Raw genomic sequence first — 16,755 nt, forward strand, 5'->3', positions numbered from 1 at the left:
GGGGTGGTGCCCGCCCCTCCCACCTGCCCCCTGAAACAGCATTGCTCAGAGGAACACTGAGCCCCCAGAGACAGCCCACAGGCCTCCCTGGATCCTGACCTCTCTGTCCTCAGGGGCGTCCAGCAGCCTCCCACCAACTTCCATCCTTGAATCACTTGGGAGAGAAGGGGGTCTCGGTCCCCAGTCTTGGCCTCTCCCCCAGGGCCCCTTTCTCCCAACCTCTGCTCGGCCCCAGTCTGCTGGCCTCTGCAGGGGGCAGCCTCCCCCCCCCCCACTGCCCTTGGCCCAGCCCTGACCCCGAGGACCCCGCAGAGGAGAGGAGCAGACCCTGACGGGCTTGGGTTTTATTTCGTCATTCCATAAATACGGCGCTGCGTCTCCACGGAGTGTCATTTGGAAGTGCGAGGCATATGGCATCTCTGCCTGTGTAGGGGATGCAGTTAGCTGAGGAGCCACAGTCATTAAAATAAAGGGGGGGAGAGAAAAATAGCACATTATTTACATGACTCGAGAGAACAGAAGACAGAGCAAGCCCCCCTCTCGTCCTCGGGACCTCGAATTTGCCGTAGATTCGGGATGAAAAATGCTGGGGGCTGTGTGTGTCATTAGCAAGGAAGACTGGTCCTGCCCTGACCCACACCGGGCCTTCTTCCCGTGTGGGGCACTGCCAGGTGGACCCCTGGGGGCAAACTCTGCTTCAAGGGGAGGGTGAGAGGCTGGCTGGCAGCTGGGGCCCTTGGCGGGCTTCCCCTCAAGCAGGTGGGCTGCGGCTGGCTGGTCTGAAACCCATGCCGGGCAGGGCCCAGGCTGCCCCACCAGGGCCTGCTTCTGCCCAGCTCTTCTGTTGCCAGGCTCGGACCGCCCTTGGGCCCCACTCCACTGTTTCCCCGCTCCGGCACCCTCCAAGTCGGGGGACCCTCCCTCAGGAAGCGGGGCGCCATCCCTCCACACCCACTTGCAGGGGGGGGGGGGGATACAGAACCAGGCCGTGGATGGTGCCCCAGGGCCGGGAGGCTGCCTGGGTCTTTGCGCTGGGCATTTAGGCCTTGGTAGAGCTCAACCCTGCGGGCCCTTGTCTCCCTCCGTCTGGGAAACATGCAGCCAGCGGGCTCGGCCTTCCCAGGTGTGGCTCATGGGGTGGGGGTGGGGGGTGGCAGTCCCACCCTCGGCCCGATTGCTCGCCCTGGTCCCTCTTCCAGCAGTGGGTGGGCAGGGTGACAGCAGTGTGGAGCGGGGCCCAGTCATCTCGCCAACGAGCGGCCGGTAACCTGGCCCCTGAGCACGGCCGGCTGCTGGGACTGCCCGGCCCAGAACACTTGGTCCCCGCCTGGGTGGGCCTGGGATGGAAGCCGCCCCACTGCAGTGTCCTGTCCTCAGAGCCAGACTCCCACCATGTGATGGTGGGGAGTGGCTGGGGATTCTGCTGGGACAGGCTTGTCCCCTCCCCACACCCACAGGCTGAAGCGTGCAGGGGACTTGGTGAAGAGGACCCCCAGGGGCCCGGTCTACAAAGAGGGAGAAGGTTCTAGACTCCAGGGTCAGCACAAAGGTCAGGAGTTGGGGGAGGAAGGTTCCCCCACCCCCCACTTCTGTGGCTTTCTTAAAGCCAGTTTCCCAGGCCTTGGCTCAGCCAGGACTGGACGGCGGCCCCTCTGAGAATAATGGCAGGGAGGGGCCTCTCTGAAGGGCAAGCGGGATGGGCTGTGTCTGCCCAGGGGCACGAGGGCCCGTATCCGGTGGGCTGGGGCGTCTGCAGAGCCTGGCCCCCAACTCCCACCCACCACGGCCAGCAAAGGCTGGGTGCCGCTCAGGACTATGGGGGCTGCTCCTCCTGGCGGCCGGCCCCCTCCCTGCCTCCATCTCTGCAGCCCCAGGCCCGGCTGCAAAGGGGATGACACTTGTGAATGTCCTGCCCTCCCTCCCTGTCCCCAGTCTGTTCCAGGCTTGGGAGGAGGGGGCTGGTGTGGAAAGGAATGACCAACCCCAGCCATCCCTCCGTCTTCGTGGGCTGTGTGGAGGTGTCCTGGGGGTGGCACTGCTGCCCTGGTAACAAGCTCTGAGCACCCAAGACAGAGCACCTCACCCCACCTGGTCTGAGGCCTCGCAGGGGACACTGCTCCACAGACAGGCCCCCGGGGTCTTTTCCTGGACCGCGGGGTCTGCTGCTGGCTGTCCCCCAGGTCCCAGGCGCGCAGCACAGAAAACCACAGGGACTCTCCCTCGTTGAAAGGGTCCCAGCACGTTCTCTCTGCAGACCCCAAGGCCACCACCCCCGGGCACAGCAGAGGCTGGCTACCTGGTGTGTGGTCAGCAGCCCCAGTCCAGCTGAGCACGTATGACCTCGGGGCCTTCTGGGGCGAGGACAGAGGGGCGGAGAACGGGGTGCCTGGCAGGGAGGGAGGGCAGGTGGGGCCCTGGAGGGACCTGGACTGGAGCCCAGGCACTGGGGCTCATCAATTGTTTGTGGGGAGGAAGCCGGCGGGGCGAGGAGCTTGAAATCAGAGCCCCCCAACTTTTTGTGGGTCCCAAACTGCAGGGCGAATCCCCCTGGATCCCTGCCCCTGCCAGCAAGGTTGGGGGGTGGGTCAAGGGGCAGCTCGGAAGGCCCCTCGGAGACACACTGGGGCGGGTGGTTGGGAGAAGGGGCTGGGGGAAGAATCCGAGGTCAGGCCCGAGGAAAGTACCTGGAGCCCTTGGCAAGAAGGGGAATGAGGGAGACCCCAGAGGGAGGCCTGCCCCGACCAGGGCCCCGCCGAGGGGCCACAGGAAGAGGCAGACCCGGCTTCCTCATCCCTTCCCCAACACTGGGTGGGGTTCTCGGCAGAGGAGAGGCCAGCTCTGCCTGCCCCCAGGTCCCAGCTGGTCTCGGCCTGGCCGGGACTTGAGTCTCTGAGACGGGCCGTGGCTGGGCGAAAACGTGGTGGTTTCTTGGAGGAGGAGCAGAGACGGCAGGCTTGGGTGGGACCACACGAGTGCCTTCGAATCAATGCCGACTCCCCGACACGAACCCGACATCGGTCCTGCGAAGCAGCGGGTGGTGTGTGGCAGAGACTTTTGAGATCTTTTCCCCGTGACATCTTGGTGCGTTGTTTTGTTTTTGAAGCAAACCACACTCTTGACTTGGCTTCAAAATAGCTTAAGCGAGCGAACAGAGAGACTAGGAGGAAAACGGAAACGGTCCAGGCAAACGGCCAGGGGCTTCTTAGGATCTGTAGTCCTTTTTGCTGTAGGGTTTATTGCCCAAAATGCTATCGATCTCGTGGATAATGGAAGACGACAGTTTTGGAAGGACCTGTGTGCAAAGATGGGAGCTATTCAGAATCCACCACCAAGACTGGCCTGGCCTGCAGGTGAGGTGGGGTGTAATGGAGCAGGGCCCTATGGGGCTTTCCTGGAGCACAGCTCCGCCCCCTCCACCCCACAACGTCCTACGCCTGCCTCTTGTCTGTAGAATTTTAGCCCAAGAATAAATTTAATTGGAGAAATGAGAAAATGCAAAAGCAAAGAAAAGCAGTCAAACGGGACAAAATAATAATAGTTTAGCCATTAAACAAAGTCAAGGACTTTTAGTCCCTCCTCAAGGGCTACAGGTCATATTCTGAGCCGTGTCCTTTGAGCTGTTTTGCAGCTACTGAAACCCCCACCAGGTATAGAAAGTAACTGCATGATGACCAGACTGTAGCCATGAAATAAGCTGCTCCATCCTGCACAATTCCAAGAACTGGCCTCAGGGAAATGGGAACAAACTGACCCTGGAGTTGAAGATTAACTGTACTTAAAACAATCAGGTGACCCTGCTCAGATGACCACACGACCAATTTCAAGATGACTGTCGGAGCTAACTGTGCTGCTCTGTACACAGCCTCCTACCTCCGCCCCCAAAGCACCCCTGAAACTCCCCTTGAAAAGCTCTTGCCCCCTGATCGACATGGGGAAATTGGATCTTTGGGACATGAGTCCACCTTCTCCCAGGATCGCCAGCTTCCTCAATAAAGCTACCTTTCCTTTTACCCAACACTTGCCTCTCAGTATTGGATTTTTCTTTTTTTTGGCCGCACTGTGCAGCTTGTGGGATCTTACTTCCCCAACCAGGGATAGAGCCCATGCCCCCTGCAGTGGAAGGGCAGAGTCCCAACCACTGGACCTCCAGGGAAGTCTCAGTATTGGGATTCTTGAGCGACGAGCAGCTGAACCTGAGTTCTGTAACAGGGGGACATTCATCCAGCCGCCCACTGGCCCCAGACTGTCCTGCTCTCATTGCATGCGGCTCCGGAAGCAGATGGGGGCCATGCTGCTTCTGTATTCCAGAAGGTTTGGGGCAGAGGGAACCTGCCCTGGTCTAAGCTCTGCCCCTCAAATGGAAGGACAGCGACGGCATAAAATGCAGATTCCAGGACCAGAACACCTGATAATCCACACCCCCAAATTGCTTTTTCCAGCCCTCTTGACCTCAGCCAACAGTAGCATCCCCCTTCCAGATGACAAACCCCAGGGGCTGTCTGACCTGCTATCCCGCACCCTCACATCCAGCCTGTCAGCCAGTCCTGTCGGTCCATCTTCCAGAACATCCAGATGATCCAACCAGCTGTCCATCTGCACCATGGCCATCCCTCGCCCCGACACCGTCATCACTTCCCAGCAATCGCCCTGCTTCCCTTCTGCTCCCCAAACTCTTTCCTCCACTCAGCAGCCAAAGAGCGAGAGGGAGCCTTTTAAAATCTAAGTTGGACCCTGCCCCTCCTCTGCTCCCATCTCACTGGACCATTGCCAAAGTCCTTAGAGGGCGTGCAGTGGCCCATGGGTCTGCCCCCACGCCGAGCTCATCTCCCGCCCCTGCCCCTCTGCTCCAGGCCCTCTGGCCTCATTGCTGTCCTGGGCTCGTGCCCACCCTGCACCTTCGCATCAGCCTGGAGCGTTCTTCCCCTGAGTATCTGCACTGCCCACTCCTCATCCTTCAAGCCTTTGCTCACAAGTCACTTTGTCAACAAGCCTACACTACAGCCCCCTTCAACCTGGGTCCACGGCTCCCCCCCTCCCCGCCCCTGCTGGACACCCCCGACCTTGCTCTAGGTTTCTTTTTCCAGAGTCCTTATCACCCTCCGACACATATTCTAATCTTATTTCTCGCATTTAGTGTTTTCCGTCTGTTCCAGCTAGAAAGCCAGCTCTTCGAGAGCAAGGCTTTTTGGTGGTTCACTGCTGTAGCCCAGGTGCCCTGAACAGTGTCCGGTATGTAGTAGGTGCTCAATAAGTACGTGCTGGACAGATGACTGGCTGAGACCCTGAGCTCTGCCCAGCGCAGAGCAAGGCTGGCGGCCCCCACTCACCTGTATTGCTCCAATATTCTCCATCAGCTGGTCTGCGCTGGAAGCGCCCAGGAGCACGGAGCTGACCCCCTCGTTCCTCAGGCACCAGGCTGGGGGGCAGCAAGACCAGAGGTGAGGGAGGCCCACCCAAGGCAGGGCCCTCTCTGGTTCTGCCCTGACCCTGCCTAGGCCAGCCTCCTGGGCATGGGGCTGAGGGTGCCCAGGAAAGGCCTGGCAAACCAGGGGCTCAGCAGTGCTGGGGGGACCCTGGCACCAACTGCCGCCAGTGGAGAGACGGCCCAAGTGCTCAGGGACCCCCCCATCCTCTCCCCATGAATGTGGGAGCCCGTTACCCACAGCTGGCTGGTGGAGGGGGTGTGGCGCAAGCACTCAGGGACTCCCGACATCTCCCTGGGACACGGGTCTCCACCCTGCTCCCCAGCCTCTTACCTATGGCCAGCTGGGGGAGGGTGCAGCCCAGGCGCTCCGCGATGGCCTGCAGCTCCTTCAGCTTGGCCTGCTGGCGCCGGCCCTCCTCACTCAGGATCTTGTCCTTCAGCCACTGGTAGCCCTGGTTGTGGGGTGGAGGCACAGCACAGCCCACAGGTGAGGGCAGGTCACCTGGACCTCTGTGTGCACGGCACAAAATGATGATTTGGGGCACGGCAGCACCCCCCGGCCCCGGCCTAACCATGTCCTGCTGTGGTCCAGACCTGGGCAGTTGCAAGGATGGGAACCGTTGCATCTGAAGCCTGTGGGCTGTCGGGGAGCTGAGGCCAGGCCCCTGAGCCTGGACAAGGAGGTGGACAAGCTGACCTTCCCTTCTCCTGGGTGGCTGGGCGGCCCAGGAGGTGTGGCCACAGCGAAGTCAGGGAGCCCCCTGGGAGGCTTGCTGGGGGTTGGGCAGGAGTGGGTGGGGCAGGCCATCCTGCTTTTGAATCTGGGGCTGGGGTCTCCAGTAGTGGCTCTGCCCTGGCCTGGGCAGGCCTTTCTCCCCCTGCTCCTTGTCCCCCAACCCCTGCAGCCTGGAGACCCTCCTGAGTCCCCACTCCGAGGTGTGTGTGTGTGTGCGTGCGCCTGTATGTGGGCCGGGGGGGACTTGCCCTGGGGGGCATCTCTGAGTGACACTGAAGAAACCCCGCGGCCCTCAGCCCAGAGGTCTCAGGGATGGGCCACAGAGAGTGTGCGGGGTGTCTACAGGGGGAGGAGGCATCCCAGGGGGCACACGCGGATCCAGCGCAGGTTGTGAGGGCTGAACCTGGGGGGAGGGCAGGACGGCGGGGGAGTGAGGGGCTTCTTCACCTGGGGGATGTCCCACAGGTGGGCAGCCTTTCTAGACATGGGGTCAGGCCAGCTGGGGCTCCAAGTTCCCACGCTCCGAACCGTCCTGCAGACAGTGGCCCAGGGAAGCCCCGCCCAGCACCAACGTGTCTGCCCAAAGGCCCCACCCCTCCAAAATGCCCGTCCTGCCTGTCCCCTCCCCCAGCCCGGCCGCTTCTTCACCTTCAAGGAGGCTCTCGAGTAGGGCGGGATGCCACTGTCGTACTTTCCGGACACGATGCCGCAGGCCAGAGGGGACCAGGTCATGGCGCCCACTCCTGGGAGAGGAAAGCCGGACGAGGTCAAACCCAGGGTCCCGAGGACGGGCGGGGCGGGGCGAGGGGGAAAGGGGCGTGGCAGGTCAGGGGCGAGGGGCGGGGCGAGGGGATCTGGGATGGGGTTGGGGCAGGGCTGGGGAGGAGGCGGAGCGAGGAAGAGGGTGGGGCGGGGCCGGGAGGGGAGGCGCGAGGGCGGGGCCGGGCCGGGGAGCCCACCTATCTTGTGGAAGAGCTCGGGAAGCTGCACCTCCACCTTTTCGCGCTGGAACATGTGGTACTCGGCCTGCTCGCAGATGGGCGGGATCAAGTTGAACTGCCGGGCAACGGAGTAGGCCTCCTGGGAAAAGCAAAGAGGGGCATGGAGGGTCCCTGCCGGTCAGCGGTTCTGGGGGGCCTCCGGGGCAGCAGGGAGAAGACACAAAGGCATCCCCAGGAACGGCTGGCCCGCCTGCCCCTCCCCTCTCCTCTCAACTTTCCTGGCAGCCTGTTAGGCCCCCCTCCACGAGTGGAGAAAAGTGACTGGGTTGTGGGACCCCAAGGCTGAAGGGATTTGGGGGGAAAGCACAACTCAGTAGTGAGGCTTGGGTTCTGGCACTTACTGGCCGGGTGTCCTTGGGTAAGGGGCTCACCCCCCTGTGCCTCAGTTTACCCATTTGTCATGAGGGTCAAATGAGCCAACAGTGTTGGCAGCCCTCAGGACAGTGCCTGCCTGTTACTGGTTTTATCATGATTGTTACTCTAGGGCCTGGACCCAGGATGATAGCAGGGGCAGAAAACACTAGGTCAGGAGGGGAGAGTGGCTGGCATCAGCCCATCTCTGGGATTTGGAGCTCAAGGCCTCCACTCTGCAGACCGGATGGGTGTGAGCTCCTGGGGAAGCCCATCTGCCAGCCCGAGAGGCCCTTTCCCATTTAGCTTGAGACTCAGCTTTCACATCTGTAAAGTGGGGATGAGATCCTGACACCTCAGTGAGCTCTGTGCTGGGTCCAGGCAGCTTCAGAAAAATGCCAAATGATCACTAATGCTGCAAACTCCAAAGGCCGATTGATACAATGGGCTTCTAAAGTTGTCTGTAACTTGAAATGAAAATCCTGCTTAATTTTTTTTTTTTTTGGATGAACCAGAAATCTGGGGCTTACTAGAGGAGAAACCCCCTAGCAGGGATGCCAGGACGTGGGAAATTCTGGTGGGTGTGGCATGGGAAGGGCTGAGGTTGGGAGGAGGCCTGGAGGCAGGCGTGAGGGGGCCAGCCTGAGAGCTAGTCCTGCGAAGACGCTGTCCCCAGGCCTCTGCCCTCCCCCCACCAACCAGCTGCCTGCCTCTGAGAAGCCACCCTGCCGACCCTTCTGGGATACCCCAGAAATATTATGAAACATCTGTCACCCTCAGCTACTGATGGCTCCCATGGAGGGAAATGACAAGGAAGGGGATGCCTTCCTGAAAGTGCAGGTGAAGGGGAAACATCACGGATTATGAGATGGAAGCCCAGGCTCTGAGCTGCAAGGCCTGAGCATCCATCTTGGCATGGGCTGTGTGACCTTGGGTGTGTTACTTAACCTCTCTGTGCCTCAGTGTCCACATCTGAAAAACAGGCTAACGGTAGCACTTACCTTATAGGGCGTTGTGAGGATTAAATGGGAGTCAGTCCACATGGAGCCCTCAAATCTAACGGCACCTGGAACATCACAAGAGCTCAGCACGGTGGCTGGCTCTGTCACCACTGCTGAGCACTGGCTGAGCCCCAGGACCCCCGCTAAGAACTTCACACCTGTTCTCTCAGATAATCCTCACAACAGCCTCGTGACGGGGTAGGTTGTCCTTGCAGTCTTGTTCTACAGGTGGGGAAACTGAGGCTCAGAGAGGCGAAGCCATCTGTCCCGGGCCACGCAGTGCTGGGATGCAAGCCCAGACCCCTGTCTGCAAGGCCTGCGGACATCACTGCCACATGTCACCATACTGTCCCTCCCCATAGTACCCAGTTATCTGTGCATTAGGGACTGATGGCACTGAACCTGCTAGAGCCCCGGGGTCATCACCCACAGAGCTGGGGCCGGGAGCCCAGCTGGGGGACACGCACGCACCGAGAGGTCACCGTACCATGATCTCCATGGAGCTCCAGCGCGATGTGCCCCAGTACATGGCCATCCCCTGGTTAATGACGTGGGTCATGGCGCGCACCGTCTCTGTCACGAGAGAAGGGGAAACCACAGGTGGGGGGGGTGGCTGGGGGCACGAGGTCTGGCCTGGGGACATTCTGCAAATACAGGTGGGCGCCGGGAGGAGGGGGAGGGTGCTGCCAGGACGGCTTGCAAGCAGTGTACTTCCCGGCTGCGGAGTTGGGGGCGGCCTGGGTTTTCTGGGACCACAGAAAAAAGTGAGCCGCTGTCCAAGAAGCTGGTCTTGAAAACAATGCCCCCAAATAGTTAGAGGTCTTATGGAATCTTCGAAAAATGGGTTATGGATGGATTGAGACATTTCTATGGCAGATTAGAGGGATGAAGGAAAGGTGAGGTCAAAGAATGTGACTCTAGAATGGGGGGTGTTCTCTAGTCTGGGGAAGAATGGGGGACCCTGATTGCTCAGGAAGAACCAGATAAACGTATTAAGGTTACAATCAGATTGACAGATGGCAAGAGGAAGTAACATAATTTCTGCCCATTTCTAGTCTCCCAGTTGGGGCTACTCCAGACTCTCACTGGAATCTGGAGAATCGAATGGAGAGGTAATAATAACATCTGTCGGGAGAAGGGCAGGGTGTGGGGCCCTGGGTGGTCCCAGGGGTTGGGGGCTGCAGAGCGGAGCTCCCCTCGAGTCCAGAAGAGCCAGCAGTAGACATGGAAAGCCCCTGTGGACCACGTCCCGACTTTCAAACCAGCCCAGTATCCGGCAAGGGACCCTCTCCCCATCTACACTGTGATAGAGTCTTCCTTAGACTCAAAAAAGTTTTTTGAGAAATAAAAATCTGCCAGTTAGAGTTGCCCCTGAGGCTGTTTTGGCCCCGGGGGGATATTGTGGTTTTTAAAATTGAACTTGACCTCAAATTTTAAAATTTTAAATGGCTCTTAGCTTTGCGGGATGACGGGCTACCCCACCAGATTTCTCTCAGGTCCCATACAATGCTTGCAAGTTCGACTGCCCAAGGCAGCCTCGGAAGTTCAGTTGAAGTACAGGTGTTTCTAAAAACAAATACCCCTTGAAAGTCCCCATCTCTCCCGAAGTGGCCACTGACATGGGGCAGCTGAGGTCCCTGAAGATGGTGGGGGTGGAAGGAAGGATGGAAGGAAGGAGAATGCAGGTCAGTTCCGAGAGCTCCACCTTGGAATGGCCCAGGACCACCAGAACCTTCTCTGGCAGAGAGCGGCACCTCTGTTTTGGGGTGTCCCTTCCCATCCATCCTGCGTCCCTGAGTGCCCCTTTGGCCGAGGTCCCCTCTTTCAGTAGAAAGCTAAGGTAGCTGGGGCTTCTGGGGTGGTGGTCTCCGTGGGCTTTCCGAGGACCTCTGAACAAATCACACCTTGGTTTCCACGCCTGTAGGCCAAGCCCTGTCCTCTCCTTCCTTCCAAGGTCAGGGACTCGGCTCTTCCCCGCGCATCCCAGGGAGGGGGTCTGGCAGGGAAGCGCCCCCCCTTGGGCTCTCAGCGGGCCACCACTTTAACGGCCAACACTATTCGATGTGAAGGTTGAGGGTCCCAGGAAGAAACCTGCCCACATCCGAACCCTGCGTCTAGGCTCCCAGCCCGGCTGTCCTTCTTGGGTTCTTTAGAAACACTCTTGGGGGGACCTGTGACCATGCAGTGTGACTGCCCGATTCTTTTCAGCCCAGGCTCAGGCCCACATGCCAGAGAGAGGGAAGCAGAGGGCACCCCCGTTCGCTAGCCTGGCTTCTTTGAGCACAGCTCTCTCCTAACGCCCCTTCCATGCAGAGAGGGGAGTCCAGCGGGAGCCTGGGGGCCAGGGAGCCTGTGCGAGCCTGTCGCTGGCCTGAGAGGGAAGGGGTCCTGGGCAGTGGCAGGCTGGGAGTGCAGCCCATGCGCAGGAGCATGGCCCTTGTGCTTCTGCCCAAGCCTGGTGTCAGTGACACCAGAAACAGGGACAATTAGGGACAGCTGTCCACCTCAATATTTAATGCTGTTGAACAGAAGCAGGAGGACCAAATCCTTCCAGCTGCTGCCAAAACCCATGGCATCTCCTGCTGCGTCTCAAATAATACATGGGAGGGGTCAGGTGGCAGTGCCAGTTGGCAGGCAGGAGCCCTTTCATTGTGGACCACAGCCCAGTTCCCAGGGATACCAAGGCCTGCCCTTCGTGGGTGGGGTGGGGTCCCAGGGTCCTTTGGCTTAGGGGTGGGCAGAGACCACTGCATGGCCAGAGGCTGCCCCGGGTCTCAGAGTTTCCCCAGCTCATGTAGGTATTTTTCAAGGAGGAAAACAACTGCATTTCAATGGTGAGCTCTGGCCACATGGCATGGGGTGAGAGTGACAGGTGGCCCAGCCCGCCCAGGGGACTGGTGGGGGCAGGGCAGCTGGTCGCTGGTGCCTTCACTTCTGGTTGAGGTGGGAGCTTAGCAAACGTGGAGAAGATAAAACCTGCTGGGGGCCAAGGTTCTGGGGTCCCCGATGTGTTTGCTCCTGTGGGAACCTGGTCTCCCCAGCCCTCTCCCAGACCATCTGGGGTCAAGGTTTCTGGTGCGGATCACAGCAACCCCAAGTCAAGAGGAGGCCCCGCGGATCACGGATCGTGGCAATGCAAGGCAGTGCGAGGAGGGGGAGGCATGTGCAGGAGAAGGGGAGGGATGAGGCGACAGCGTGGACCAGGGGGACGGCGGGGCTCTGCGCCGCTTTGCTTTTCTTCACTTGCAAGGTGTTCCCATAAGGCACTTATTTCTCCTCTGTGCATTTTATGGAGAAGTTTAGTCATGGGGGCAGGGGAAGAGAGTCGTGTAAATAAAAGCACTGTCTCATAAAATGCAGCTCGGACACAGAGGTCAGTTGTCGGGCCGAGGGTACTGTGTACCTTCTATGATGAATGTCCTTGACTTGGAGGAACTAAATGGATCCCCTGGTGATAAAAGAAAGATGGAAAGAGACCAGAGTTCACAGCTGTGGGAACGCTGAGGGGCACAGTCTGACAAAGGGCACGGGGACGGAGGCTCAAATCACTTTTCGCAGAATACTCGTTTGGATCAAAAAACCAACCACACACACGCACACACACACACGCATATATACACACGCACGGGTGCATGGTATATATACAAACAAATGAAGAAAAAGTAACTTGAACATAACTGAATTTTCCAAGTCCCTGAAGCAGCAAAGCACAAATGAGAAGATGCCCGAAGCAGAAAGTTGGAGGAGATTGGTGGGGGGGGGGGGGGGGGGGGCGCTGAGATGGCAGGAGTCAAAGAATAAACAAGCGCCTGAGAAACCAAAACCGCTTTTCAAAGCACTGCACGTCTTTTTTTTCTCCTCTTGAGTAACAGTTCATTCCCCAGAGCAAAAGTCCCCTAAACCCTCCCAGTAGAATGTGGACCACGATTGAAAGAACGGAAAAGAAGGCAGCCCTTGCAAAGAGTCATCATACTGTGACTTTAGCTAACACCGCACACAGCTCAAAGCCAGGATGGGCGCGGACCCAGAGCAAGGGTGGGACTCAGCCCGGAGGTGCTGGGGTGCACGTGAGGGGCCGAGCAGAGGCTGAGCTCGGGCCCGCCCCGCCCCCCCGCGCGGGGAGGCCGCACCCTCCCTACCCCCAGGCCTGGGTGCGCAGCGGGCACTGCGGCGGAGCCCTCAGAGGCTCAGGTGCACAGCTTTCTGCTCTTTTTGGAGCCGTGACCCCTGGTCAGTCAGTGCTTCCGGGGAGAACGTACCTTCCATGGGCGTGTTGGGGTCCGGGCGGTTGGCAAACACCACGTCCACATACTCCAACTGCAGCCGCTCCAGGGAGGCTTTCAGACCTGGGGGAAGGAGTGGGGAAGGGCTGTTACCATCTTCACAGACATTCCTGGGCCCTCGTGCGTGCGTGCGTCTCAGGGAGCAATAGATGAAAGGGACGAGGCCCCTGGCACCGGGAGCTGTGGACGGCGGGGCGCATCTGTGGGCACGGGCCACCAAGGTGGAGAACAGCCATGAGAGAAGAGGGGGCACACCCCAAAGGGGGCGGGGTGGAGTCCACAGGCCCAATGTTCTGTGACTGCACGGAGGGGGCCCCTCCTAGAGTGGCCCGGCTGGAACTGGGAGAGCCAGGCCACCTGACACGGAGGACAGCTGCGTCGATCATCTATGGCACCGAAGGCCAGTGGGGCCCGAAACGCATGAGTACTTCGCAGCGGCTCAGAACAGAGCTGCAGAGCGGAAGTGCCGGGCTGGGGGACGGGGAAGGGCGGGCAGCAAGGCCTCCTAATCATTTGATTGTCAGTGGAGTGACTGTATTACCTTGGCGGCAGTGAACATGGGGAGAAGAGGCACGGAGATAATACAAATCAGGATAAGTGAGACATCCTGGCACCTCGACCCCAGTGCTCCCGTGTGCTGAGGCCCAGGCTGTGTCTGACACGCACCCTCACCTGGGTCCTTCCCGATTCCACTAACCCCAGATGTGGGCATTCTTACCACGCCCATTTTACAGATGCTGCCACAGAGGCCTGGGGAAGTGATGTCCCTTGCTCAGGGTCACCCAGTGGGCACAGGGCCGAGCCTAGATTGAAACCCAGGCCTGTCTGTGTCTTCTCAGGGACAACACTGCCTACCCCAGGGGAACCGCCCACCCATACCCCTGTCCCCTCCCTCACGACACGGAGTGTCCACCCCATGCGAGCCTGGGTGAACCAGAGCATGGGCTGTCCCCAGGCTCCGGGCCTGTAGCATTGGTGGGGGAGGGGCACTGTGCTTCTTCACTTTCACATTCACGGGAAGATTCTGTGGGTTTAGGGGGCCGTGCGGAGCCAGGGCCCCCCTCACCTTCTATTATGTGCTTCCTGGAAAGGCCCCTCTCCGTCTCGGCTCTGAAAAACAGGCGACAGCACGTGTGATATTGCAGGCGGTTTGGGGGAAAATGTTCATGACGCAAAAGTAGGTCAGCTCATGCCACTCGTAGTCTGCTTCCACTTTGGGGATGAAACCACGAGGCTATGCGGATTTGCTTGTGGAGATGACCTGGCAGAGCTGGGCCGCCTGCCCGCCACCCTGGGGAGGTGGGGCCCACAGCGGGGGATGGAGGCCTCTGCTTTTCAATTTGCCCTTCTGTCTGGCTTGGATTTTTTTCTTTTTTGGCTTGGATTTTTTTAAAAATTAAAAATGAATCCCATTTCTAATTCCTATGAAGCCCATTTTGTCCAGCCCCAGAGAGAATATGGGGCCAGATCCCTGGAGGATGGCAGGAGTGGTCTGTGGCCCAGGGAAGGTGGAGTGATTGGGACAGTTCATGAATTTTCTGTGTTTTCCAGAAATGTTTAGGATGTTACCTTTGTCATCAGAAACAAACCAACCCACAAAAGTAAAAATAAAAATGAAACAAGGTTCGAGTACAAGGCAACTCAGACAAAGCTGCTTTTCCGGAACGTGACGTCCCTCAATAGGGACGGCACGAGCCAGGACAGACGGCTGCACAAACGCCAGCCCGCCCCCTGCTTCCGGCACCAGGAGGCAGGAAACGGTGCTGCCCACGTGCTGTCCTCCAGGAGGTTCCTGAGGTCCAGGACAGACCCCGTGCAGCCTCTGTTTCCCCAGGATAACTACCCCCTCCCCACCCCCAGGGGCCTCCTAAATCAGGGGTCTCTGCAGACCTGGCCCCCGGCCAGGGGCATGGTCTGCCCGCTGCACCTACTTTCCTCCCCAGAAGATCTTGGTGGTGATGACGAGGCTGGATCGTCTGCGGAACAAGAGAAGGAGGGGTGTTACTGGGCATGATCCCTCGGGGGCCTCCCTCCCCCCACCTTCCCCACTGTCTTCAGCTCTTACACAGGGGTCCTAAACCCTTCTCATCCTGGAGCATAGGGCGTGAAATGGGGCACCTCTCTGCCATTCGACGTTTGGGGTGTGCCGAGCCCAGGGGCCTGGGGCTCCCCATTGAGCCAGGAGACAACCCACAGATGTAACTAACCTGTGGATGCAACTAGCTAACCATGGAACTAGGGTTGGGCAGCGGGGGCCGGAGGGAGACAGAGTCTAGTGTGATGGAGTCTGGAGCCCAGAGGAGGGGGGACATTCGGGAGGTGGGGGGACACGGCTCAGGGAATAGATGGCGGCCGCTGCTCCCTGGGGACTCCAAGGAGGTCGAGTGTAGGGGCTGGAGGGTGGATGGAGGGCTCTGGGGAGGATGGAGCGAGGCAAGGGACCACACCGTCTGGTTCTTCCTCTACTGGCTGAGACTGTTTCAGAAAAGCTGTGTGTGGGGCAGCCTTGGGGAGAGGCCTGGGGGCCACTGAGGCGGGGACAGGCTAGGGTGGGGCTGACCCGAGAGGCAGGCAGGTGATGTTCCTGGGGGTTCGGGCTTCGGTGGCTGAAAGCCCGAGGAAAGGGTATAGAGTCAGGTCTCCCGCTGCAAATCCACAAGAGGCAGCGCTGACACCTTTGTGACTTTGCCTTGGAGGGACAGGTGGGCGGGGGTCATGATGGCCCCTCCTGGCCACATCTGACCTTGACCATTCCCAAAAGAGGGTGACAGTGTCCCCTGGGGTTGTGCTTTCCTCTAGTGGGGGGTGTAGGGGGAGGACTGCTCAGGAAACAGCTCCCCAAAGCCAGGAGCCCCACAGCCGCCAGTGTCGCCTGCGGGCAGGCGGGATGACCTAACCGGAATCTATCTCCTTCCGAGTTCACCTAAGACGTTATCAGGGCCCTCGCCAACAGGCGCAGTTTCCTTTTAACTGCAAAGTGAGCAGGGATACATTTTGGTATCAATTAGAGCCGAGAAGAAACAACATGGGTGGGGCAGGAGGAGCGGTGTCAGTCATCCAGGCCCCAGAGGTTGGGGGAGACTCTGAGTTCGTGCACTAGGGGAGGGGAGGGGAGGGGAGGGGGGACGCCCAGCCTTCTAACTGCTTCTGACTTCGCTGAAAATAAAGACACACAGGCCTCAGGGACCCCAAAATGCAGGCAAGTGCTCAGCCTGGCCTGACTCCAGGAGGGCGGGCGGGAACTCTGCTTGACACCAGACACGAGGCTCCTGACCAGCTTTCCAGGGGAGGGGGGAGCTCCCCCCCTCACCACGGCGCAGGCCCTGGCTCCCCGGGGTGGCCACCCACAGTGTGAATGCTCGCGCCCCCTGCAGGAAGCATGGGGCTGCCTCTGTTCTGGGACGTTCTCACCTTCCCAGCAAGAAAAATTCTGGAACCGCCAGGCCTTAGAAAGCCTGGCTGGTGGCACAGGGGTGATGAGGCCAACCCTGGGTGCTCCACCGGAAAACAGGAAGGAACAGCCACCGGATCCTCGCCCGGGGGGCCTGCCCATCCCATCCAGGACCCCAGGGTGGTCCTCTTCCCTCCCACCAGCCTTCTCCAGCCTCTTCCCTGTGTGCCTGCGCCCTGGGGATGGAGCACAGAGAGCACGGTAATTACCTCCATCCCTTCTTCTTGATGATGTTTCCTAGCACCACTTCAGCCCTGCCAAGAAGACCGAGACATGGGGGCTTCGTTACAGCGTAACAGAAACACCAAACCTCGCCCCACCTTGACAGTCAGCCACAGGGTCCCCTCTGTGAAAATGCCACTGGGCCAGGGAGCCGGGCTGTCAGTGCCCGCTTTGGCTCGGGAAGCTCATTCCAGAGCGAGGAGAGCGCCTGGGAGCAGCTGGGTTACTCCCCCGTGGAGGTGGCCGTGGGCGTGTGCCACTTGACCCAGCAATGGCAGCTCCGGC

The 16,755-nt window shown here is 59.5% G+C and overlaps 1 protein-coding gene across 5 annotated transcripts in view; it reads right to left on the bottom strand.

The window, feature by feature from the left end:
• Window positions 1-329: 329 nt before the first annotated feature.
• The window catches only part of KCNAB2 (potassium voltage-gated channel subfamily A regulatory beta subunit 2), a 97,992-nt gene continuing 81,566 nt past the window's right edge, over window positions 330-16,755 (bottom strand). For all 5 annotated transcript variants that reach the window (XM_082398760.1, XM_082398759.1, XM_082398758.1 and 2 more), the window contains 10 exons: window positions 16,458-16,502; window positions 14,729-14,773; window positions 13,864-13,907; window positions 12,774-12,860; window positions 9,002-9,087; window positions 7,121-7,241; window positions 6,810-6,904; window positions 5,757-5,877; window positions 5,328-5,416; window positions 330-3,292 (listed from right to left, as the gene is read on the bottom strand). In XM_082398760.1, the coding sequence (XP_082254886.1) occupies window positions 3,203-3,292; window positions 5,328-5,416; window positions 5,757-5,877; window positions 6,810-6,904; window positions 7,121-7,241; window positions 9,002-9,087; window positions 12,774-12,860; window positions 13,864-13,907; window positions 14,729-14,773; window positions 16,458-16,502 (823 nt within the window). In that variant the 3' untranslated portion in view covers window positions 330-3,202. The remainder of the gene's footprint in view (window positions 3,293-5,327; window positions 5,417-5,756; window positions 5,878-6,809; window positions 6,905-7,120; window positions 7,242-9,001; window positions 9,088-12,773; window positions 12,861-13,863; window positions 13,908-14,728; window positions 14,774-16,457; window positions 16,503-16,755) is intronic.

Source organism: Balaenoptera borealis (genome assembly GCF_965194805.1).
Source record: "Balaenoptera borealis genome assembly, chromosome: 1".
Classification (NCBI taxonomy): domain Eukaryota; kingdom Metazoa; phylum Chordata; class Mammalia; order Artiodactyla; family Balaenopteridae; genus Balaenoptera; species Balaenoptera borealis.